The sequence below is a fragment of the Manacus candei genome, unplaced genomic scaffold (genome assembly GCF_025592945.1).
Source record: "Manacus candei isolate 608988 ecotype Guabito, Panama unplaced genomic scaffold, ASM2559294v1 h1tg000005l, whole genome shotgun sequence".
Taxonomy (NCBI): domain Eukaryota; kingdom Metazoa; phylum Chordata; class Aves; order Passeriformes; family Pipridae; genus Manacus; species Manacus candei.
Genome location: NW_026138053.1, coordinates 11,463,897 through 11,488,842, shown reverse-complemented (window position 1 = coordinate 11,488,842; position 24,946 = coordinate 11,463,897). Strand labels below are relative to the sequence as shown.

At 39.8% G+C, this 24,946-nt stretch overlaps 1 protein-coding gene across 3 annotated transcripts in view; it reads left to right on the top strand.

The window, feature by feature from the left end:
• Nucleotides 1–24,946, top strand: part of SLC44A5 (solute carrier family 44 member 5) — a 72,680-nt gene that overhangs the window by 5,799 nt on the left and 41,935 nt on the right. Inside the window, exon 1 of one of the 3 annotated variants that reach the window (XM_051798100.1) lies at nt 115–320. The exons of the other annotated variants lie outside the window; for them this stretch is intronic. Within the exon in view, the coding sequence (XP_051654060.1) occupies nt 284–320 (37 nt within the window). The 5' untranslated portion in view covers nt 115–283. Of the gene's footprint in view, nt 1–114; nt 321–24,946 lie in introns of those variants that run through there. 3 annotated transcript variants of the gene reach the window in all.

Below are 24,946 nucleotides of genomic sequence, written 5' to 3'. Positions count from 1 at the left end.
CCCCTCGCCCGCCCCCCTCCCCGCGGCCCGGGCACCGGCACCGCCCCCGCGGGTCGGCGCAGGCGTCGCGGCGGAGCCGGCGGGACGGGAGGGTGGGTGCGGGCGGTGCTGCGGGCGGCCGCGGCGGAGCGGGGCGGAGCGGAGCCGAGTGGAGCGGGAGGCTGCCCGGCCGCCGCCGCCTCTCATGCCTTCACGGCAACAAAGAACGCGCTGAGCGGCGGGCGGAGGCGCCGGGCCCCTGGCTGTACCCCGGCAGTGCCGGCGCGGAGGGCACCGGGAGACGATGGCGAGGAAGGGCGAAGCCTCCGCTCATCTCTACGGTGAGCGCGGGGCACGGCGGGGCGAGCGCCGGCGCTGGGCGAGCGTCGGTGCCGGGCGAGCGCCGGTGCTGGGGCGAGGGCGGCCGGCGCCTGTGCCGCCCTCCGGCCTGTTTACAGCGCGGATCCGCCCGGCGGGCAGCGGCGGCCAGAGCCGGCCGGAGTTTGTTTCCCTCGGCGAATGCGGGGGGCGCAGAGTCCCCCGTGTCGGAGGGAGCCCCCGGGACGCCGCAGCACCTCACCTGGCCCAGAGCAGGCAGGACGGTCGGTTCGGGGAGGGATCCGGTGGGTGTAGGGATGGGGGCGGGCAGGGCTGGAGCCTCTGCCGCCGCCCCCGCCGCGGGAACAGGTGCGTTGTGGCCGCTTTGTCCCCGTACTGGCGGAGCGGAGCCGGGGCCGGGCGGCAGGTGCGCGGTCTGGGCCGGGCCGCGGGGTGCGCGGCGCGATGTGCGGGGCCGGGGGCCGCGGGCTGTGCGGGAGCCGCCGGGCCGGAGGCGGAGCCCGTGGGTCTGTGGTACCTGCGTGCTGCTGGTGTTTGGGGTGCGGGCAGCGGCAGCTCCCGGGGGCAGCGCCCTAGCTGGTCCTGCCAGCCGACGCCCGGGAAGGTCACCGGGGGCAGAACTTGGTTTGGGTGTCGGGCTTTAACTGCTCCTTGTGATGTATTTGCGACAGGGGACACGGCGTTTGCAAAGCCTCTTAGCCTGTTTGAAGGTGTTGCTAGAAAATCGATTTCCTCTTCCAGTGTGCGCGAGATTTCCATGGCAAAACAAACGTGCAGAACGAGCAAGCCGCCTTAAAACAAGGCTGCAGCTCCGGGAGCCCCGAAGGCCTCCTGCAATGGGCCGAGTTACACAAATGGCTAAACACGGCTTGGTAAAGCCTTTCCCTCCGTACCACAGGCATGCTGTGGTTTACACCTCGGAAAACCCTGTTTTCTAATTCATTGCCATGGTCTGAACGTTGATCTGACTAAAGGAAAATCCATGGCTTGTCTTCCTTCAGAAAAAGAAAATGGGGAGGGAAAACAAGCCACAGAGAAAGTGTTTCAAAGGTGAAAATAAATTGGTGAGTCTGGAATCATTTAACTTATGAGAGAAGGTATTTCTACTCCTATGGAATTCAAATGGTTTTGCAGGTTACTGCAGAGGGAGAGCAGGCCTAGGACCATAGATATTCAGCACTGATGGTAGAAAGAGGTGTGGAAGTATTATTCTGAAAGAAGAGCAGGAACACAGTATTCAGGAAGGGGAAAACACCTTTTGAATAGAGTTCAGTAAGTGCTACGTATGCTTCCTTACTTCCTTACTCTGTTAAGAAAGTCATGACAGGAGATACCAAGTGTTGTATTGTCATAATAAAATAATTTTTAAACTTCATTTTCAAAGCATGTTACAAGGGTTAGAAAGGGTCATTCTTTTTTTTTCAACTTCAGGGAGGAGTTTTGAAGAATTATTCTGGCTAGAATTTTTGCTACTTGAGCTGTTTCATGAGTGTGTTTGCTTCCTTTTATCTCATTTGCATGTGTGGATTTTGTTAGTGGTAGCATGTATCATGTTACTACATTTGCAGAAATCTTAAGCAATTGCTCTAGTCTTGTGTTGGGAAGCAAGGTTCTTTCCCCCGTTAGATCATGTAATGTTAAAGATTTACAAAACGGAAAGTGCAGCATTTTCAAATTGAGCATATATAATATGATTTTCCTTTCAAATTAGCTTGCTGTAATAGTTATTCTCTTGACTTTGTTGTCTTTGCCAGTAACAGGTTATTTATTAGCCTGCAGGTATATTTTTCAGAGCTATAGATGTCCTAAACTACTCTTCTTGGAATCTCAAGGATTCCTCAAAGTTTCAGCATCTATAAATGACAAAGGCAAATTCTTCTCAAAGTTTTGGTCTTTTAACTTATGTCATCAGTCTGATTCTTTAGAATAGATGAGTCAAGTCCGGGGTTGACAGGTGGGATCTTTATTTTTTAACCAAAGTAGTACTCTTCTTTCATGTGACTGCAGTATTAAGTGCTGTCATGTGACTGTTGAAATCTGTGGTAAAATTATTTTTTACTTCATCGCAGAATCAGACTCTCAGCAGTGATTGTACAATAAGGAATTTCCTGTAGCAGTGAACTGCAGTTCAGTTGTTACCTTACAAATGCACACTGAAGGCCAGATGGATGATGACATCTTAAAAAAAAGCTTTATTGCTGTTTTAAGAAACACTGAGAAGTATATGAAGTGCCCAGTTTTATTACTCCCAACTGAAATGCATCTAGCTTTTTTATATCTGCATGTTTAGATACTCTTTAGGAAGAACTACTTACCTATGATTTCTTTTGCCAGTAATGGGTGCAATCAAAACTTGAGTCTAAAATTGTCATTCCTAGTTACTGCTATGAAGTGAGCATGTCAAGTTTCTCCTAACAAGAATTCTACCTGTTTATGTTCCCAAGCTGGGAAAGTTCTTCTGTTTCCCTTGGGAGAGCTTTTGAGGAACTATGAAGCTTTCTATCAAGATGGTATTTCTTGTCATTTGGCCTGCATTTGCCTTTCTTAATTTTCTCCATTTACACATATGTACCATACAGGAAGGACATCCTGGATCTAAGGAAAATGGGCTATTTAGCCACAGCAGTGTCATATGATGTGGAAGCTGTTGGCTGTGACACTACTGCATATAAAGCCTCCTTAGCTCCTGCTGGTAAATCCTTGTGTGTCATGGTATGTAGTTCATTTTGCCTTCTGAGGTTTGGATTTCATATGACTGGGGTATGCTCATATCAAAAATGAAACTCAATTTAACACTTTATTAATATTTTAATATACTCAGAAGTGGTGGAAGTAGGTGAAACTCACCTTTACATTTGGGTGGCTTAAACCTTTCTTCCTCTGATGTAAATTTGGTCCGCTTTATTTAGGCTTTGCAGAGCATGTTTTAGGTGAGATAAATCATTTACTCTTTAAGCACATCTGCTGAACCTAGGTACAGAGCTTCAACCATGCCAGATTTTGCTAACATCCTAGTTTTGCATAAAACAAATCACTGTGGAATTAATGTAGGGGCCTGGGGACAAAAACAGAGAGAGAATTTTAAAAGCAGCACTTTGTAGTATGTTCCCTGTTGTTTTTTATTGCAGATAGGTTTCTTTGAGTGAAAACTTCCTCTCTTAGCATGCTACTTCATCTTGTGCCTGGTTCTGTGGTAATGTCCTCCACAACATCCTTGTCCCAAGAGTTAAAGTAAATGGTTCAGTGTCCCAGTGGAAACCGGTAATGAGTGGTGTTTGCCCTGAAACCACTGCTATTTAGTATCAACAAAATAGACAGAGGGATCAAGTGTACCCTCAGCAAGTTTGCAGATGACACCAAGGTGAGTGGTGCAGTTGATACTCCAAAAGGAAGAGATGCCATACAGGGGGGCCATGACAGGTTTGAGGACCTTCAAGCTTCTTGAAGACAAGCAAAGCCAAGTGCAAGGTCCTACACCTTGGTCAGGGCAATCCCCACTATCAGCACAAGGTGGGGGCTGAATGGTTTGAGAGCAGCCCTGCAGAGAAGGACATGGGGTTACTGATGAATGAAAACTTGGGCATGACCTGGCAATGTGCACTTGAGCCCAGAAAACCAGTTGTGTCCTGGTCATCGAAAGAGTTGTGACAGCAGGTTGAGGGAGGTAATTCTGCCCCTTCACTCCACTCTGGTGAGACCCCACCTGAAGGTACTGCATCTATTTCCAACATTCCCAACACAAGAAAGACACGGATCTGTTGGAGAAGGTCCAGAGGGGGGCCATGAAGATGATTAGAGGGCTGGAGCACCCTTTCTATGAGGAAAGGCTCAAAGAGTTGGGATTGTTCAGCCTGGAGAAGAGAAGGCTCTGTAGAGACCTTACTGCAACTTTTCCATATATAAGGGGGGTTTATAAGAAAGGTGGAGTGTTTTGCTTTTTTTTAACCAAGGCTTCTATTGATGAGACAAGGGGCAATGGTTTTTAACTGAAAGAGGGTTTAATTTGGACATAAGGAAGAATTTTTTTTACCATGAGGGTGATTAGATGTTGGCACAGGTTGCCCAGAGAAGCTGTGGCTGCTCCATCCCTGGAAGTGTTCAAGGCCAGGTTTGGACAGGGCTTGGAGCAACCTGGGATAGTGGAAGGTGCCCCTACCCATGGCAGGGGCTTGGAATGAGGTGAGCTTTAAGGTCCCTTCCAACCCAGGCCATTCTGTGATTCTATGAAAATATGAAAAGTACTGCATACCAGAAATGGTTTGGTCAGTAAGTAAATAGACAGTAAAACTGGTAGGATTTAGTCAATACAGTTTTTGCTCACCTGGTGGTCTAGTGCTTCTTTGTATTTCTTGAGCCAAAGTAATTACTCTAGTTTTCGGTCCGGTTAAGAGTCTGTAGTATCTGAAAGCATCCAAGCTCTAATTTGTTATCCTTCAGCACTTGAGTGTTGTACATCTTCTGGCTTATTGACTTAAGCCAAGCCATTCTTGGGAATAAGGTGTTGCTCAGCTGCGAACAGGGAGGACACAAGCAGAAGATCTGTAGATAAGGAGATTAATGTAACTGTTACACAGAGTTATATGCTATCGAGTTGATTATTTATTGCTGAATGTATAACTGTCACTGAACATTACCTAGAAAGAAATTGTTTAATAGGCCAGGCTTCTTGGTGACTAATTAAACTTTGTCATATGTTTTAACAAGCAGGATACTAATACATAGTTGGGAGGGAGTTCTACTACTAACCCATGCCTGTACAGTATATTATTATCTGGTCTTGCATTTCCGCTTCTCAAAGAATCTCTTGTCATACCAGGCCTCTATTTCTCTACATTGTGTCCTTATGTTAGAGTCATAAATATCTCACACTGCACAGGCTACTTAGTTGTTACTGTTATCTGATAAGCAGAAATAAATTAGCCATAATCACCTGGTCAGAAGAAAAATTGCTGTTACAGTTGAACCAAAACACATACAAATTTGGAGGTAATTTAGTAAATTCAGTAATTCACTCTGCATTCACTCCTGAAGTGTAAAAGCACATCACATTCACAGTTACTTAACTCTATTTACTGTTTGTGTTTCCTATTGCTAGTGCCTGGCTCAGAGGCAGTCAGATTTACAAAATTTGCTAATGTGATTCCCTAGCATCTGGATATTGTGTCAGGGAGACAGTGTCTCATTAATGTCTATTAGTCTAATAAAATAATACAGGAACATCCTACAGGTTGGTGTAAATTACATTGACTTAGGACTATTAAAGCACATAAACGTAAGAGCTTTCCTGTGAGGTTAGGAACAAGGTGTGTTTTGTGAAATACAATGCTTATTTGTTTAATGCAGTGAAGAGAAACACACACCCAAATTTGTTAACAATCTTGTTTTGTTACACTGAAGGCTAAGGAAAATGTGAGGTGTGCACTGTACAACGTGTCTGTGAACCTAGATATTTAGATTTCCATATATGGTCTTTTCCTGCTGAACTTGAACTAATTTCTTCGGGACTCTGAAGAAGGTGTTTCAGTCAGTTTGAGGAAGCAGTGAAGTACCCAAGAAATCATGGACAAAGACTAACAGAATAGCCTTTCAAAGTTCTTTCCAATTTTATTTTCTGTGAGCATTTCCTTCGAGGTGGTGTGATACAGAGAACTCAAAGTCCTTGAAGGTGGTGGGAAAGTGGTGACAAGTCTAATAAATAATTACTGGGGAAAAGTAAGTTTATTGTAAACCTGTGTTTTATTTTTGCTAGGAAAGGAAATAAATGCCTGGCAGCCATTAGAGTTAGATGGATGTCTTAGATATATAAATTTCCTTAAGCAACTAAGACTGAGACTTAAGCAACAGTGACTGAGTATAATTTTTGACAAAAGACCTGTGCGACTTAAGCTTTATCTCAGTGTTTCTGCTTTTTTGTCTTTCCAAATTGTTCAGTCTAAATTTGTTGGTACCAAACTTTTATGATCCTGGAATTCCAGTCTCTGGAATTCACTTCTCTCCAGGTATAGATACAAATACCTTTATACCTGTCACTCTAAATAATAGAGCTGCAATCCATATGAAACATAAAGGGTGGGTTTTTTTTCTTATCATAGTAATCTGCTGTGGCACTTGGAAGCTGCTGGGCTGCTGTAAGCACCCATAAATAAAAGTAGCCAGGAGGAAATCTCTGACTTGTGGGATAATCCCCTAGAGCCTACTACTGATGTAGAAATTCAGTACTGTCCATGTGCCCATACAAATTATGGGGAACTTTTCATGGGGAGGGATGGAATACATCTGACTGTTCCTTTCAACTGAGGAACACTTGCATGTTTCCAGGCTCATTCCACATAAATGGAATCATCCTTTCCCTCCTAGACTGTGCTGAAGAGAGCTGCAGCAAGTGACTGTACTCCTTGAGGGTACTCTGTGGAGCAGTCACTTTGAAGTCAAAGCTCTTCTGTTTTACCAAAACCTGAAACGGTGCCATTGATTGACCTCTGACAGCTGCCAAGACAAGGAAGTTTTGCCTGAAGGGATCCTCTCCCTAAGGAGGTCCACTGACTAAGGTTCCCAAAAGATAGTTTGGTGGGTTACTTCTCCAGCAGGAAGTCCCATGTTTGGACCTGTTTTTAACCAGTAGATAATCTGTTAAATATATGATTTAGTATGTACTTCTGATGTGATAAGGGTGGGAACCCATTTGTGCCTTAGGCACATGTTTTATCCAGAAAGAGGAGGTCTAATATGGGTGGGCCAGGATACCACTTAATTATCTCTTCTGCACAGCTGATTATATATAGAAGAAAGTGAGTATCTATTGCATGCAGAGCATCTAGACTTGTACAAGCTGATGTGCCATGAAATCTGGTAGTAGAATAGTGTCTGTTCTACACATAATCAGTGTACTTTGAAATAAATGAATATTCTGAATAATACCTCTGGTACTTATTATATAAGATTATTTGTACTTGATGTTAGAGTAAAATTAACTGGTTTTTTTCATCACTTGTATTTTTCTGCAAGAGTTAGAATTTCTTGGATGTGATCAGGTTGCTAAAAACTAGCTGACTAAGTGTAGCAAAATACAGTATTTATTTTTAGGTTCCCCCCCCCAGCAGAATGATAAATAGTTTCTATACTGTTGCTTTGCTTTCTCTGACAAAAGGCAATGAGCTGTATCTGTGAATACCCCTTTTTGTTGGTCTCACTACAATGCAATATCTGTGCTAGCATCTAGGCAACTGCTGTAAACAGGGAAATGATGTGCCTGTGACCAATAGTCTTGAACTCTTGTAGTATTTGCCCCCATAAGTAATTTAAAGGTTTGAGTAGGATTTGTGAGATAATAAAATGCTTTCATACATGTATATATATGAGTTTAGGTAAATATGTATATAATATGTACATACATATACATTTCCTTGTTAGACTTTTTCTGGCATCTGTCCAGGTCCCCGCTGCATCTTGAGAAAGTATCACTAACAGAAGTATTATACCTAGGAATACATAATTTCATTTGCAAAGCAAATAACATCATGTATGCATACATTGTATTTCTATTTATGTAGTTCATGCAGAGCAGATCCTTGCTGATGGGCTTTTCACAAATGACTGAGTATTGTGGCAAGAGCCATGTCACACCAGTCCACAAGCTTGAGGCCAGCCACTCTCGTGGGTCTCCAGCCTGAGGGAAAACATCCATTTCAGCAGTTGTCTGGAAGCTTATTTTGGAATTGTAGAGAAAATAATAAAAAGAGCTCAGCTACTGGAAACTGCTGACTTTTTCTTCTGATCCCTTCATAATGAAAGATTTACCCTTCAACTGAGGAAATCAAAAATCTGTAGGTAGTGAATGAGTGGTTTGGGATACTGACAAGCAGAATAGGGAGAGAAATCAGTGAAAGTTTCTTAACAAAGTGACACTAACCCCAAATCAAGTGAATCTCTAAATGAGCATAGTAAACAAGTAAACACAAGCTTGCTAGAATTCTGAGCCAAAGCTCTCAATGAAGTTGTATAGCACACCTGGAAGTGTGGCAGAAGGAAATAAACCCCCCAGCTGCCAAGATCTCTTTTCCCTGTTATGTGTAATCACTGTAACCACTGCCAGAAAAAGATATATGAGAAAACCTATGAATGTTGTTTATTTATGCTCTATCTTACTCAAAGGTGTAAGAAAAATATAATAACAAAGGGCAGCGCAATAAAGGAGCAATCTGGGGAAGTGTTTCTTTTCTCTGGGCGGAGTGACTTCTGGGGGATGTGGATGGTCAATTAATGTGGTTTTTTGTCACCTGTTTTTTGACTTGTTTTAAGCTGTTGGGTCAGTACCATTAGTGGGATCAGTTAGTGATAGTTTTACACTCAGTGTGGGAATGAAAATTCATTAGATTTGACTAGTCCTAATGGGCTTGCACTAAACTGTTGTCTCTAACCATTTCCTGTCATATTTAAGGGCAGAGTATCATAGTTATATGTCTGTACCAAAGCTTTATAATTACCATCTTTAAAAGGCACCCTGCAGCGAATTTGCTTTCAAGTATTGGACTTACCTGTATTGAATCTGCCTGTAAGTTGTCCAAATAAACAAGGGCAACCTAATGGCAGTGGTCTTTCATACAGACCGCTATGTGTTTTAAAGATTCTCTGGCTTACGGGTGAAATTCTGCTTCTAGCCTGTGTAATAAGTGAAACTGGAAGAGGAAATGGGTTCTGTACTCGCTGTGCAAGCCTGAGAGCCTTTCTGGAGCACTGTTGGAAGAGTAGGACTGTAGTCTGTGTAGCTTTGCTTTTCTGGTCCTTTCAAACATGTTTGCACTGTCCTGTCCTGTTGGCTCATCCTCTCACACAGACCTGAAGAGCACTGCAGACCCTTAGGATAGCTGAGCACTGTCTTAAAACATATTTCCCTGATGTTAGTGCACTTGAGTTTTGATATCAGTCATGATTAGTGTAATACAGGGCAAAGCCATATGTATCTCTGCTTTCCCTTGCTTTGTCACTGCAGGATACTGTCTTGTATATGATTGCCTCTTACAGCTGGAGTTGGTTTGCTTTTCACTTGTGTCCTCACCTTTCTTTTTTCAAAGATGGACGAAAGCTAAATATTTGATTAGAAGATTAAATTACGTACTTACATTTCTGTGGGCTATGTTTACTTCTGATGACAACTAGATATTACTTTGTCTTTCTCTGCTGCTTTAGCTGCACTACAAAAGGTATGGCAAGTTACATTGTGGTTACTCATGGGTTCCTCCCGACCGTTTGACAGAATCCCTCAACCAAATGCTGCTAATGTTACTAGTGTAGATGCTTCTAAATAATTGTGAGATTGCATTCCTGCAAGGATAAAGAAAGTTCATGCAAATTATTAGTATAAGTGTCAAGTCCTTGTACTATAGCTGTTGTCATTGCAGGCGTCTATTTTGACATCTGTGACTGCTGCATCTGGAGCGTCTGCTTTGTCTTTCATTATTGTCTATCTCTGTTCTATCGATCTGTCTTTTTGTTACAAAATAAGTTTTGGTTGGAAGTACAATTTTAGTTTATTGCTCCTTCATTGTTTTCACCCGTTTTAGAGGAATTTTATGAATTTTCCTCCCCATCCTCACTATACTGGTTTCAGCTCTACAGATCTGACCTACAGCAAAATAAACATGAGTGAAGGGCGAGGAATTTGACACTTTATTCTGTGTTACACCTGCATTTGTATTTCACCATCAGAACTTTTTTTTTTTAAGGTAATTACAGATTGCCAAAATATAATTGTATTTAGAGCACAAGATTTCTATCAGGTTGAATTTGTACTTGACTTCCAGCTGTGAATTCTCTGTAATGCATGATGGTCCCCTGTAGGAAACATATTATTTTCTCTTGGTGATGCCTCAGTAGTGATAAATGTTGATGAAGAAGTTGTTGGAGGTGATTTTGTTCATTTGTTCTGCAGCTTTCATAGAACTAGGTAGAAAGCACTTTGCAGTGGATTTTCCATACGGCTGAAAGTTGTTTGCAAATATTTTGCAAACCTTCACTGACTTAACGTGCTGAATCTGTAATTAAAAAAAAACATTTTGGCTATGAGAAAATCTTCCTCTGGAAGTACTGAATAAGAGGACTGTTGTCATGGACTATCACATTAGAAAAAGATCGAGAAATATTTATGTGGTAAAGGAAGTGTCTTGTTTTCATCAGTTAGGTTTTAAGGACTTGTGTGTTGCTCAAGATGGGAAACCTGTAGAATATGTGAGAAGTTGTTCACACTTCAGGACCATTTTCCAGTAGCACTCAAAGCAATTTTAAGTGTAATTGTATGGATACTACTCTGACAAAGCATCTGAGTATCCCAGAAATAATAGATCTTAACACCTGATGAACAAGCTCTGTTTGACTTGATGTATTTATTTCTGGTGATGCACTGTGCCAAACAACTGAAATGCTTCTAACACTGGCTATACCAGTAGGATGGAATGTGCACTGTGGGACAGATTTTTGCTTGAATTCTCTAGTGAGTGGGAAGTATTTAAAGAGAGGGAAGGAATCCAGTGACATCTTTTTTTTTTTATTTAAGTCTGGGTGATGACTTTTATATGTATTGTGAAAATACTTAATTGCTTCAGTGTTCCAGCACAAGTTGGATAACAATTAAATTAGGTTGTAGCAGAGTAGGTATCCAAATCACAGTGAGGGAAATGGGGACCATGTCTTGACACAAAATAATCAGCAAAACACATAGCTGCAAGTGTTTTGCAAGACTATAAAGGTCACTGGAAAATTGATTTAATTTTCATATTTCCAGATTTCTGAGGGCAGAAGTCCACAACTCAAGCAGTTTTTTACTTTTTTTTTTCTAGTCTATAGAGAAGCAGGAAGAGAGACTGAGGATAGTTACTGGTATGTCTAAAGAAGCCTGGGATTGAAAGGCATTGGCTTCCATCCTCAAAATAGAATAGTAACTTGTAACAGCAGCCTTCTGGCACGTGACCTTAGAAAGTCAGTCTTCTGTGCTGTAGTACTCAAACTTGTCTTATTTAATCTATATTAATCCTTCCAGTTTTTATAGAAGCTTTGATTAGGTTTAGTGATTGAGATCTCTCATAGAAGGTGCTCTAAGAGGAAAACCATTTATTACCCTTCACTTTGTCTGTTAATAATAAGAAAATACATGGTTGTGGTTCAGGTAATTTTTTTTTTCCCTTCAGACAAGTTCTTAGTGCATTTCCTGAAGCATTCAGGATATATATGTACTATCATCTTAAACTGCATTTTGCCAGTACGTGCTCTTTATTTATATAGTTCTGTCTTTGTAAGCATTCTGGAATCATTTCATTAGTGTATTATCCAGAAATTAAATCAAGTAATAACATATTGTAACTATCAAATTCTCATTTATACACAGTTTACTAGGGTTATAGTTTGACTTATTTGGATTCACTTGGTGGGAATATACTGTTTAGTTAGAAAATGTTTAGGTGCATTAAAAGAAATTATTGCTGATGGTTAAGATTCAAGAAACAATTTTTTGTAAGTCATATTATGAATTGTATTTTGAAAACATTCTTGGATTTGAAATTCTTTTAATTCACACTGTTCCTAATTAGAAAATTGCTGTGCTTTAGATTAAAAATTTTGATTCAGAAATTTATTTTGTGAATAGTTCATTCCATTTTTCAGCTGTCAAGGTAACTGAACTCCAATTTTGACTTAATGCCCTTATGTTGCCTACTAAATATAACTTGTGGTAGACTTGTCTTTAGTGAAGGACACATGGATAAATCTGGTGCTGTTCTTGGACACCTGATTGGGCTTGTAAACTCTCCTACACTTAGACTACAGTTTCTTCTTCAACATATCCTACTGCATCATCTCATTCCTGTCTCCCTTGCCTACCTGATTAGGTGTTTCCATTTCCACTTGCTCCATCTATTTTTTACCCATCTATTTTTTTTGTTTCCTTCCTTTTCCCCCCCTCCAAGAGGGGACTTATTTGTTCTACTTAATCATTAATCAAGCTCCATTCATTGCAGTTTAGATGGAGATTTGGTATTGTATCTTTTAAGCCAAAGAACAAATGTTGCCATTGCTGCATTGACAGGGAAGGAAATCTGGAAAGCTGAAAACATTAGAATTGTAAAACATTTAATCAGTCCTATTTTAAGTGCAGTAAGATTTTAAAAACAAACAAAAAACCTGCACCAAACCGAAAAACCACAATCCTGCTGTCCTGGGAGCAGTGCTTATGAAAAGAGCAACATGGCTATTGCACAAACGACAGACTTTCTTAGCAACAACATTAGTCTTGTTTAGGTGACTGGGGAATCTGAATGAACAAACATTTGTAATTGTTTCACAGTGTAAAATTTTACTACTGGCAGCATGAATTATACCTTTCCTGAAGGCTGCTGACAATCTAGTTTCCTAAGGCTTGGCTTCATTTTGCGCATAGAAGTTGTGCTCAGGTGGACTTTAAAGGCTACAGATATTGTCCAAAATTTCTGGATGCCTTATAGTTGGATACTTCTGCTCTCTGTGTTCCAATTCAGAAATCCTGAACATAAGCCCAGCTTCATACATTCTTCCCAGCACTGTGATGATGCAGCACACTGGGACAGGTAATGGGAATCATGTTTGTATTGTGATCCAATTGTATATTGCACTTTCTCTGCATAGTGCTTGTGTTGTGATTTCCATACAGGGCTGTGTCACTCTGCTAAAGCCATAGAATGGCAAATATATTCAAGTAAGTAAACTTGATATTAAACATTAAACCCTCCAGGTGTGGAATATCTCAAGTAACCTCATCAGAGAGTAGAAAACTCTGACACTAATGGAATTGTGACATCCCATAAGTGAAAAAAATACCCTATATTCAATAGCTGAGTTTAAACCCATATTATTTGCTGCAAGCTGCATATTCTTAAGAAAATTGCAGTCTTACTTGAGTTACAGACATCAGGTTTATTACAAGTAAATTCAAAATACACATTATTAAAGGCTACTATTAGCCTGAAATCTATGGTAACTGTAAATGAGAAAGATTCTCCTCAGGTTGTTTACTGTTAAAAAAAAATCACAAAACTTTAAAACCTAGTTAACCTTCATAGCCACATTCAAAAATATTAATATTTTTCTTGCAGCTGTAATTCTGTAGATTTTTAAAGGTTCTTACTAGTTTTGTTTTGTAATGTTCTAAAACAGAATATGTACTATCCAGCACTGACCTGAACTGGATATTAAAACAATAACCTTTTTCTCTGAAATAGCTGTAATATGATGTTTTATTTATGCAGCTTAACTTTCTTTTAAATTAATAGTTGGAAACGCATTTTTCTTGATAATAAGGCTTTCATAAAGTGACTTAGCAGTAAGTCTGAGTGAAATAGCTGGTGTGGTTGAACTCAATGATCTAAAAGGTCTTTTCCAACTGAAATGATTCTATGATTCTAACAAATCTGATGGGGTAACGCTTCCCCTTGGGTGCAGTCACACAGTATCCTAAGTATCATCTAGACCTTTTGCAGTCCCTTTCTGACCCATTGTGTGCAGTTCTTCCATCTCTCTTCTGTGGGAACTTGTGCTCGGATTGCTGAAAACTGACTTTCGTGATGACAAAATAGAGTTTAGTTTTTGGCCAGCTTGGCTTTCTGAGTTGGCTTCCTGAGTTGGCTTCCTCTCCAGCACAAGGGCAGATCACATAGTTGCAAATACGGAAAGACACTGGCAACTCTGACATAATCATCCCATAAAATTGATGCATTGATCTCCAAACTTGCTTACGTGGCTGCTGTACTTCAGCTGTGGTGCTGTTATTGGTGCTTGCTTGCTCCTGTGTTCACATATGTCCTAGCAGACCTTTGGAGGGCCTTACAGTGAAAGCAAGGCAAGTGTTTTTGCTTGGAGATAGTTTTCAGCCCTGTCAGACCTGGACTGTTACTTACCCTGAACCTGCAAAAACGCTGCTGTTGGCAGGAGGGTGAAGACAGGAGAGGATGGTCAGGGGATAGAATCAACTTCTTGAGTTTCAGCCTGTTCTTAAACTGAATCTTGAATCAAGTTAATCTTGAATTAATCTTGAAAGAGAAGAGATCACAGAAGTTTAGAATATGCTGAGTTGGAAGGGACACATGAGGATCCAACTCCTGGCTCTGCACAGACACCCCAATAATCCCACCATGTCCCTAGAGTGTTGTCCAAATGGTGCTTGAGCTCTGGCAGCCTTGGGCCATGACCACTGCCCTGGGCAGCCTGTTCAGTGCCCAACCACCCTCAGGGGGAAGAACCTGTACCTAATATTCAATCTAACCCCCCCCAACACAGCTTCATGCTGTGGCCAGCGATAGGACCTGAGGGAACAGGGATCTATGCTGCCCCTCATTAGGGAGGTGGAGACCCCAATGAGGTCTGACCTCAGTTTCCTTTTCTCTAGTCGGAACATACATAAGAATGAAAAGATGGAAACATGAAAATATATACTGAGAAATACAAGAAATTGAAAACTATCAATTGCATATATATCTACAAAATTTTAACCAGCTCAACTCTTGTGAGGAAAAAACAAGTTACAGCTTTTAAATTTATTAAAAGTTAAAAAAATATTTTTGTGCTTGTACAGTGTAGCTTATTAATAACCAATAGTCTTCAAATAGACAATTTAATTCAAGTTAGAATTTGCCTTGCACATGTCTGTTGTGATTTATTATTTTAATACTTCTGGAGCAAATGCCTTTTTTTTCAACTAAGATTTGTGGTAAGATTTGCAGCTCACATTGACTCTATTAACCCCTCATTTCAGATATAAAATGCAACACGTTAGTGATTGTACCTTTACCCTTCATTTCCATGGATACACACTTTGAATGCAGGTGTAAGTCATAAGCAGCAGCCTCAAGTAATCTGTCCCCTGAAAGACCTAAGAACACTGCAGGGTACATATGTTGCACTGGCGCTTCTAACACTTTTATACTGAGGTAATTTCTCTGAACTATGAGGTCAGACTAATAAAAGTGTTCGTTTACCTGGGAGTTTGGTGAGGCATCAAAGATGTTATCTAAACCTGGAGGGATGAGCTGTAAATGTTTGCAACCATTGTAAATTGTTAAGTTGGTTCCCTAGAGCAGCTAAGATCAGTCTGACCTTCAGATTCTGCTTGTATTGCTTCTGCTGTTGCTGCTCACTGTCTGACAGTTTATGGGAACAGCTTTCTGTGTGCCCCTCTAGTGATGAAAGACTGGTCTTAGCAGTACTTTTAACAGTCCTAAACTAGGACAATGTACTTAGCCAATTAATGAATGTTTTCTGATGGTCAGAACTGTTTACATGCATCTCACTTGCGAATAAAATTAGGTAAATTGAGTATTAAATCCTATCCAGACATTGAATGTCTTGCTGTTATCACTAATGCATAAGTAAATATTCCTGTAGAGAAATGTAGTTGGACAGGCATAGGACAATGGGAAGCAAGAAACTTCTCTGAGAAGGAGAAATAAAACAACTTGGGTGAGCATTGGATACTTTATAGCTGGCTGACTGTAGAACTATGATATGTCTGCAGTGCTGTCATGGTTCAGAATTTATGAGACTTAATTATGAAGGTGTTCTGCAAAGATCTCAGAAGGGCTTACTGCTGTAAAATGTCAACAGGGTGGTTCCCATGTGAGGATGTTCTGGCTAGTAGGCCAAGGAAAGTCCTGAATAAAAGATTTACTTTTTTTTTTTTTTTTTTTTTTTTTTCTGAGAGCTGTTTAGTATAAAGTCAGTATTCTGAGATTGGAAAATAAGCCTCTCCCAGCAGGCAAGAGTACCTGTCAGCCAGTCCTGTTTTCCTCTTGGCTTACTGACTGTGAACACACAACTTTTCCATTGCTGTCTGTGTGGTCTGCTTGTAACAGGATCCCTCAAGTCTACTTCTTTATTTTAGGCCCCTAATTCAGTTTATAGGTCTCTCTTCACCTTAGGCCAGCCTACTGGTTACTACAGTAGAGAAAACCTTTCAGAAAATAGTAAAAGGCCAGTCAAGAAGCTTCTGATACTCATCTTTGGCATCTGTTTCTCTAGCATAAGGTCTGCTGCTTAAAACATGAGAGAAATTCAAGATTTTTTGCTATTTTCAGTGCAAATGTTTGCAGCTTTTCTTGGAATTGCTGTAGTAATTGCTATACAAATTTAAGTTGCTCTTTAAGAACTCCATCTGTCTTAAAAAAACCCAAACCAAACCAGAAGGTAGAATTTAGAAGCAGTAGACAGAGATGAATTCCTGAACCATAATTTCAGACTAGTTCAAGTCTCATTCACATTACAGGAAAGACTAACATGGACTCTTTCCTATGGAACCTGTAGAGATACCCATCTTTTTAACTCAGCAAGATAAAAAAAGATTTGCAAGATTTAGAATCTCAACTTTCAAATTCATAATGCTGAATTATACCCAGGAAAGGAATGTATATCAAAATGAATACTTCCTAGAACAGTCTTTTTTTTTTTTTTTTGACATGTCCTTTGATTAATCTCTCTGCCAACACAGGGTTATTTCTACACAATGGCTCTCTCTTTTCAAATTAGTTTCTGGTTACCTTACATAATTTACAATATTGTTTGAATGTTGATTTCACTCTTTGCAGTTATTTTCTGTGACAGGCAGCCAAACAGATTGTCTCTTGACTGGCTAAATGTTTTAGGAGACATGAAGAGCTGCTTTTCTTTTAATGGCCTGTGGTACAGTGTAAACTACACCAATTCAGAGGGTACTAGACTAATGCTACTGCTTACTGAGATACCTAATTAGTGCTGTGCATTCTAAGGTATAGCGGGCAAATTTAGAATGCTGTAGTCCCTTTATTTGACTGGTTTTCATCTACCTTCTTAGGTAGACTTTTGATTCCAGACCAGCTCTCCACATTAAAAATGTATAAAGCATTTTTATCTCTAAGGTTGAGCAGAATGGAAACCTGTTGTTCAGGAGCAGTCCCATTTCATATGTGGCATTAGAATGACAATAAAAATGTAGTTAGGAAGAGAAGGGAGAAGAATCTGGGCTTCAGGATGGACGATTATTTAAGGACATATGAAATAGGAAATGAGAGTTGAAGGACATACAGTACAGAAGGAAACAGATTACATGGTCTGGAACATTGGAAATCACTGATTATTGAAGTATAATTTATGAATCCTTGCACATGTTCTGCTTACTTTTTAACAAAAAGAATTTTATGGATATCTACTTATTACTAAGGGACTGCTCTCTTAACAGAACAGAGAAACTAGTCACCTAGAAAGGAAGCATGTAGTCTGCTACCTAAATCTAGGTGCCAAAAGTGTTATTATGCAGTAATACATGGACACATGTCACCCTAGAGTGTTAAAATCTTGCATTTCAGAGTCACAGTGAAGAAAATCCTTCCAGTTACAATTTGAAATCTATGTATGTGCATGCTTACAGACACACACAGAAACAAATAGTAGGTAAAATACAATATGATACAATTGCAAAATTGCTAGTTAATAGTGAGGGGCTTTAGTTTCTCCAGAGATTTGGAATATTTAGCAAGTGCTAATAACAAATTAATGTATTTTGCATTTATACATAATATAGTAGAGATACAGTGTCTTTCTCCTCACTTTGCTTTTTAAAAAAAGATGAGCAGATTAACAGAGTGTAAGGGAAAAGTAGGGTATAAGCCTGCACTGTGAAATCTTCCCTTTGCACACTGGCACTTCAGTTTTGCGATACCTTTTTGTTTGCATCAAAACCAGAGACCATCAGAATGAATACTATGGTGTAGTGGTTCTCTGTAGAAGGCAAATTCAAACTACAGACCATAAAATTTATGATGATGTGCAATTCCCTCAAGGTCTCAAGAGGTTAGGTTAGTGTACTCCGGTAATGCATGCTGTAGGCTCAGTCATAATTTAAGCACAGTATCTATAGGCCATAAAAAGAGTGCTGGGACCTGCCCTGGCCACAAGTACATGCATCCTGAGGGCATTCTCTGAGTGTACCATTGGGAAAGGCAGAGTAGAATTCTTCATGGCACCAGTAACTGGAGTTACTTGCTGCAGAAACCTTACTGCTGTAAACGTCGCTGTAACCGAGCACATAAGCAGCACCTTCATGGCTAAATGTTGGGCTTATGTGCTTTCAGCCCCCTCTTTGGTATCTGTGTATTAGCAACTGACTTCATACGTGGCAGAGAAAAGTGTAAGCAACCTGGGTGTTAACGTGTGCCCTTTTAAATGCAGTTTGGGGACATGTAACAACAGCAGCAGCAACAGTAACGATGTATTATTTATTGTTTATCATTAGTGTAATATTTATTGACTATACTTTTCAGTGCCAGATACCCCTTACAGAAAAAAGCATTGGAGCTGATTCAACAACAAAACTGTAATGCTAAAGGCTCAATTTTCAGGATTTACTTTGCTTCCAATTCCTAGGATTTCAGTTTTCACAGGATATTACAACCTTGTTACATATAAGAGCAGAAACTCTAGTTTCCAGTTATAATCTATGCAATTATTAATATTTACCAAGTATAAGATACAAATTTACAGGAATAAGTTGAAGATTAAACTAGAGACTAACTTTTAGGCATCTGGGCCTAATATTAAGCATTTTAAGCTGAGAGTACCGGAGCTTCCTGTCAGCAAGTTCTTATTTACATTATGATTTCACTGTTTACAGTTGTTCTTAAAATGTTAAGGTACATCTGCAGTGCATAAAGCTGAGCCTGGAACTGTAAAATGCTCCCTTTTTTTGTGCTTTTTGTAAGGAGGTGAGGCTTGTTTTACTTCTGAGATTGGGAAGGAATTTTCTGATCTTTCATCAGAGTAAACCAAATTCTTATTTATATGGCTTCCATCTTCTCATATTTTTTCACAACTCTCATAAAAACTTTCTCAGTGTTGCCAAGATTAAAATGTATTCTGACAATCTCCCCAAGTCCCCCAAATCATATTTTGTCTCCTTCTTTGGTTTTGATTTGTCTTTGAGATGTTTCTTCTGCACAAGTTACTTGTCACTCTGCTGAATATTCATATGTTAAATGTTCACGTATAATGTTCACATCCAAAGTGGACTGTGATTTCTTCTCCCTTCCTCCTGTTCCCTCTATTTTGTGTCAATTATGTATAAAGTGTGAGTTGTATTCTAGAGTTGCTGCAAAGTCTGTAAGCATTGTAGAAATGTTCCTACAGGGTTTTACCTTTTGTAACCATGTCTGCACTAATTCCACATACCTTATAGCTGATACACATCTAATGATTCATCTTTATGGGTTTTACTCCTATAAACATTTCAGTCTAGACTGAGCATTCAGGACTGTTGTTTATGCCAGTGTGTCCGTGAATTTACATCCAGGATTAAACTCCTCAGTTGTTTTGTTCTAAATTGATACACCAACAGTAATAGAAAACAAGTTCTGAATTGCATCACAAACTGGAAAATCTGCAAACCAGTTATAATAAACCTAGTTTTATACATGGAGCATAGCATGTATTTTGCTGTTGGAATGGAGGGGGAATCTGAGCCAGTTCTGTGCTTTAGACAGTAACTTGACACCTGCTTCTGCAGGAACAGATTATTTCTTAGAGAGACTTTTCTCATAATGCACAGTGCTCTGTATAGTGTCATTGCAAGTTAGTCTGTGTACAGGTTTGAGAATCACTGTGTATCAGTTTTTACAGATTTCAAGCTAATGTGAAGTCCTCTTACATCTTAAATTTTTCAGTTTTCAGATCACCATTCAAATTGTATTTTTTTTGTCGTAGCACCTAATAACGAGATGCATGCAGACATTATTTTCTGTAACAAAAATCTGTTTTCTGTAACAACGTCTCAATTGTGTATGTTGGAAATGCTGACAAGTTCCTTTGAGAAATAAAAACCTGTAACTAATGTTGGATTATTTATTTACTAACAGTCTTATTACCTAGGAATAGGACCTGGCTCAAAGAATGTCTATAGAAACAGAAAACATCAGTAATCACAGTCCCCTTCTTTTGTCTAAGAACACATTGGGCTTTGTATAAAGTCAAGCTTTTGATTCCAGAGAACTTTTTTAATGACAACAAATTAGGGAATATAGTGGAAGTCTGTTTTTATTAATAAGTGGGAAAAACTTGGAATGAAGGGTCACTTCTGACTGTTTTTAAGCAACTGTAAGGGATTTATTTGCTCAAATAAATTCTTAAATTACATCTGCCCATGTTATAGTTTTGTGAATATATTCACTGTTCCAGATACACAGAGCCATTGTTAACACTGCTAAGACTGCAGAACACATCCTACAGTAAGTGGCAGAAGTCTCAGAAATGAAGGCAAAATAAATGAAAATGTGTCTTCCTAATAAAATAATGGATCTAGTGAACATAGCCTTACAAACTCCACTTGTAACTGCATATCTAATGGTTTAAAAACAACCATGGAGAGCTGGTGCTTTGTTCATTATACCATACAAGTGTGCTATACAGAGACTGTACAGAAAGGCAGGCATTCATAATAATGCATCTTATATACAGTGTTATATAGACATAAATTTTGACCTCTGTTAACGCAGCAGTAGTCACGACTCACCAAATCCCCATCTGAATAGTTTTCTTTATATAATTCTTTTTTTTTCTCCCCTAAAGAATGTCTCTGCAAGGTGTGTAGCTATACAGAGAACAGCTAGTGAATTAGCAAGTGCCTATTGATACGGCTTTTTAATCTTATCTGTGAGTTACGCATTTTGTGGACAAACATATATGCCTAATCATTCTAAAGCATAACCAGTTATTTTTGTATTCAAATATCATACCAGATACCAGTAACCGAGTGCAAAATTTGGTCATGCATGTGGGCAGTTAGACTTTCATTGAAACTGTGGGTGCATGGTTCAAACAGTGCCCTTTGTAACGGGAAAATAAAACATTTTCTAGCTTTTGGAAATGCTTTAAACTATCAGCATACTTGTGATTTGTTAAATTGTCCAGCCTTTGTAGTGTAATTTACCAGACGCTGTTCTGCATATATGATCTCTTGGTATTTCAGCAATGTTTGGGTAAACCAACCTTTCAGATTGTTGTGGAGGGTATTCTTCTAAGAGAAAATGTCTTAATAATGTTAAACATGCCTGAATTTCTGTTATGTTGTTCTTTGAGAAAAGTTAATAAGTCACTCTATGTAACCATCCTGCTGCCACATCTCTGTTTGCCTTGGGAGCTGGGCCGGGGCTGGCACGGCAGGACCTGTTCGACGGTGCCCAGGGCGGGCAGGGCAGGGCCGGGCAGGGCCGGGCGGCTCCGTGGCCTCGGGCAGGGGCATTGGCCGGGCGGGGCCCAGCCGGAGCTGCGGGTCGGGCGGCGCTCCCGGAGGGGATCGGCCCTGGCCGGGTCACCCTGCGGTGCTGCCCCGTAGCCTCCCCAGGGCCATCTGTCGGAGCCGTGCTGAGCCTGGGCCGGGGCAGAGCAGCGCTTGGCGCTGGCACGTCTTTTACTCCGCTGGGCACCCAAAGGGGATGCCTGAAGGGTAGACCTGAACTAGGGCAGAAAACGTCTTGCTCTGCTTTCAGTTCCTCAGCCTCTCTAAGCAAAAGAATGGTTTTATTTCAGATATGAAATTCAAGGAGAGTGGTGATGACACCCACGTAAAACGTGTTGCAACAGCTTGTCATGCAATAATGGCACCCAAAGGCTTGTTGAAGAAACTGATAAATGTTACTAATTCCCCAAGCTATGTAGGGAGGTTTTCTGAGTGGTTTTCTCTTTTAATCGACCATCATAGCTGGGTGCAGTTTCCACACCAGATTCTCACAGGCTGGAGGGCTAATAGTTTCCAAAAGCTGTGTATTTAATTACTAGAGAGAGTTTTTCCAGAGACTTCGTGCTACTTGGTATTTTACGGAGTTGTGTCTCCTTTCTCCCCAGAATAAAGGACTGTGGTAGTGGATATTTTTATATTCTGTTGAAAAGCAAAAGTTGAGAGACAGTAGTTTGTTGAGTGAATTGGGATGTCTGGCTTGCAGGTTTTAAAATTTTTTTGTAATTCCTTAATGTTATTCTAAAAAGTGGAACTTTATATGTATATTTCTTTTAGCGAATACCCTCATGTAGTTTCTTCAGTTTTGAACTGACCTACACTATAGAGTTTTCATTCAAATGCTTCTACTTCAGTAGAACAGGAAACATAATTTGTAATGCCACTTCCTGTACTCCATTTGATCTAAAAGAAATTTTGGCTTTGCTATGTAGGTTTTAAGTGGAAGGTTTCATGTAGGCTATAATAGTTGTTTTCTAGTGGGTACTTGTTAGTATAAAATTAATAGGAATTAAAAGACAACTTAAAATTACCATTTTATCTTAGTTCTTAACAGACAGTTGTGAAAATCTGTGGATTGTATACATTTTGAAGTAATTAATCATATAGGACCAAGCTTCCATCTTACAGTAAATTATAGTAATTATCAAAGGTCAGAGTCTACTAGAGTTAAATATTTTGTGAAATATGAACCTTGTGCTAAAGATTTAGCGGAATAATTTTGTTAGTCCAAAAAATGTATTGTAGGATATTAATAGTCTAATTTCCACTTAACAATAAATTGTAACTTCTTCTAGAGCTGAAGGTTATCTTATTTTACAGCTTTCCTTTGATTTCAGTGTCAGACACATTTAATTTTGTAGTAATAGTGATGGGGGTTTTGTTGTGGTTGTCTGAAAAACCAGGAGATTATTTTCAAATTCCTATGCTCACCTCCAGGAATATAGTTCCTCTTGAAAGTGGGGTCCTGGTTGTAAAAGTGAACTCACTGGTTGCTGGATGTGCTCAGCAGACATGTTGCCAGAGGGCTGCTGAAGTGGAAGGGCTGTACATGTGTACTACACCAGGAGAGGGTAGTGCACACCAGGCACAGAGTCTCTGAGACATGAAGAGCCATAAGGGGAGAAAACGCTGAGGTAATTGCCTTTAAAATTTGGACAGCTGTTATATTGTCCTCAAGACACAAGCTGCATTTTTAAATGTTAAAAAAGGAGGGGCGGGGAAAAGAAAGGATGGAACCTTATGCGTTTACCTTCTGAGAATTGGGTAAGTAATAGTGACTGAAAAATTTTAAAATTATGAAACAACTTGAGACACATGATAGCTATGTACATTTTATGTTGGACATTCTACCAGTAAGTTTCATTAGGATTTTTGATGTCTACCTTTCACAGAGAATGGTAGCTCGTTAGACAAATGTAGCTAACCAAAATTAGGCAGCCATTGGCCATTCTTATTTTAAATCAGCAGCCATTAGAAAAGGCTTGGTATACAGAGGAGGACAGATCTTCAAAATTATGCATTGCTGTTAAGGCTCTGATTAGTGCAGTTTCAACGTGGTTTGTGAATTAGACACTGGTTTATTCATAAGGTTGGGGGTATGACTGTTCTCTTGCTTTCAAAGTAATTGAATGCATTTGTACGAATAAAATAGTGGCAGATACATGATGTACACAAAGTCCAGAATAATCCAGCTTTTGTCTCCTCCACCTGGCATTTTTGTATCTGAAAAATGTGTATAATTGCACTTTTTTCCCCACAGAAACAGCGCAGTGATTTAATTTTTAATGGTAGATGCTGAAGATAATACTCTCCTTTAGAGGTTATGAAAGTGTTATTTTAATGATTTATAGAAAGGGTCTCGGTATGGTATCTGCATGCAGCATTTTGCAGCATAAGAATAAACAAAAAGTTGCAATGCTATGGTATAAAGCATTTGGGGTTACAGAGTGCTAAGAGAAAAATCGTTGGGTAGCATCTGTAATTCTAGATTAGCTGCAGTAAAGCAGCCTAGAAACACAAACTTCTGGCATTCTCTGATCCCGGGTAGGAAGCATCTGATTATTTCAAAACATTTCCTTTTTCTAGTTAAAGCATCATCAAAGACTTTATTTTAGATGCTGCTTTTCTAAAGCATGAGAGTGTGTTTCAAAACCAAGAACCCTTTCTAGCTAGATTAATATGTAAAAATGTTGGGAAAAAGAGATACTTAACAAAACAGTTACATCAAACATAACTATATGATAACAGCTTGCTTTGATCATCCAGTCCTCTGGGCCCAACCTCACTTTGAAAAAAACATCTCACAGAATAGTTGAGTTTGCAGAGAAGTGCTCTTACCACACACTTTGTACCATTCCAGAGGCATCTTGGTAGCTCTTGGAAATGCCATGAAACTTGCATTAGTCCTGGAACAAGAATAAGAAAAGGAAGCTGAGGGACAAAAGAACAGACAGAATTCCATCTCTGAAGAAGAATTTTGGGGAACAGCTAATAGGGGCATTGAAATGGAAGCCTTAGTGAATGTGTTTGTGACCCAAACTGCTGGCAACCTATTGTTTGTTGTTTAGAGAAACGTAAAACCTCCACTAGCTATCAGTGTTCTTGATTGCATGGCAGAATTTCAGTTCAGTGGTAATTCAGTTGTAATACATTAACTGTATACATTTTCAGTCCCCTTTCTGTGGGTATTTGTTGGCCTAAGAGCCTGAGCTGTCACTAATAGCAGTAGAATGTTAGGTGTGGACCTTGGACATTTGATCATATCATGCTGGTCAAACAGATTTTGATGTTTTGTCTAATATTAAGTGAACATGGACAACATGTTAATTGTACAGTCACCACCAGGAAAAAAAAATTGCA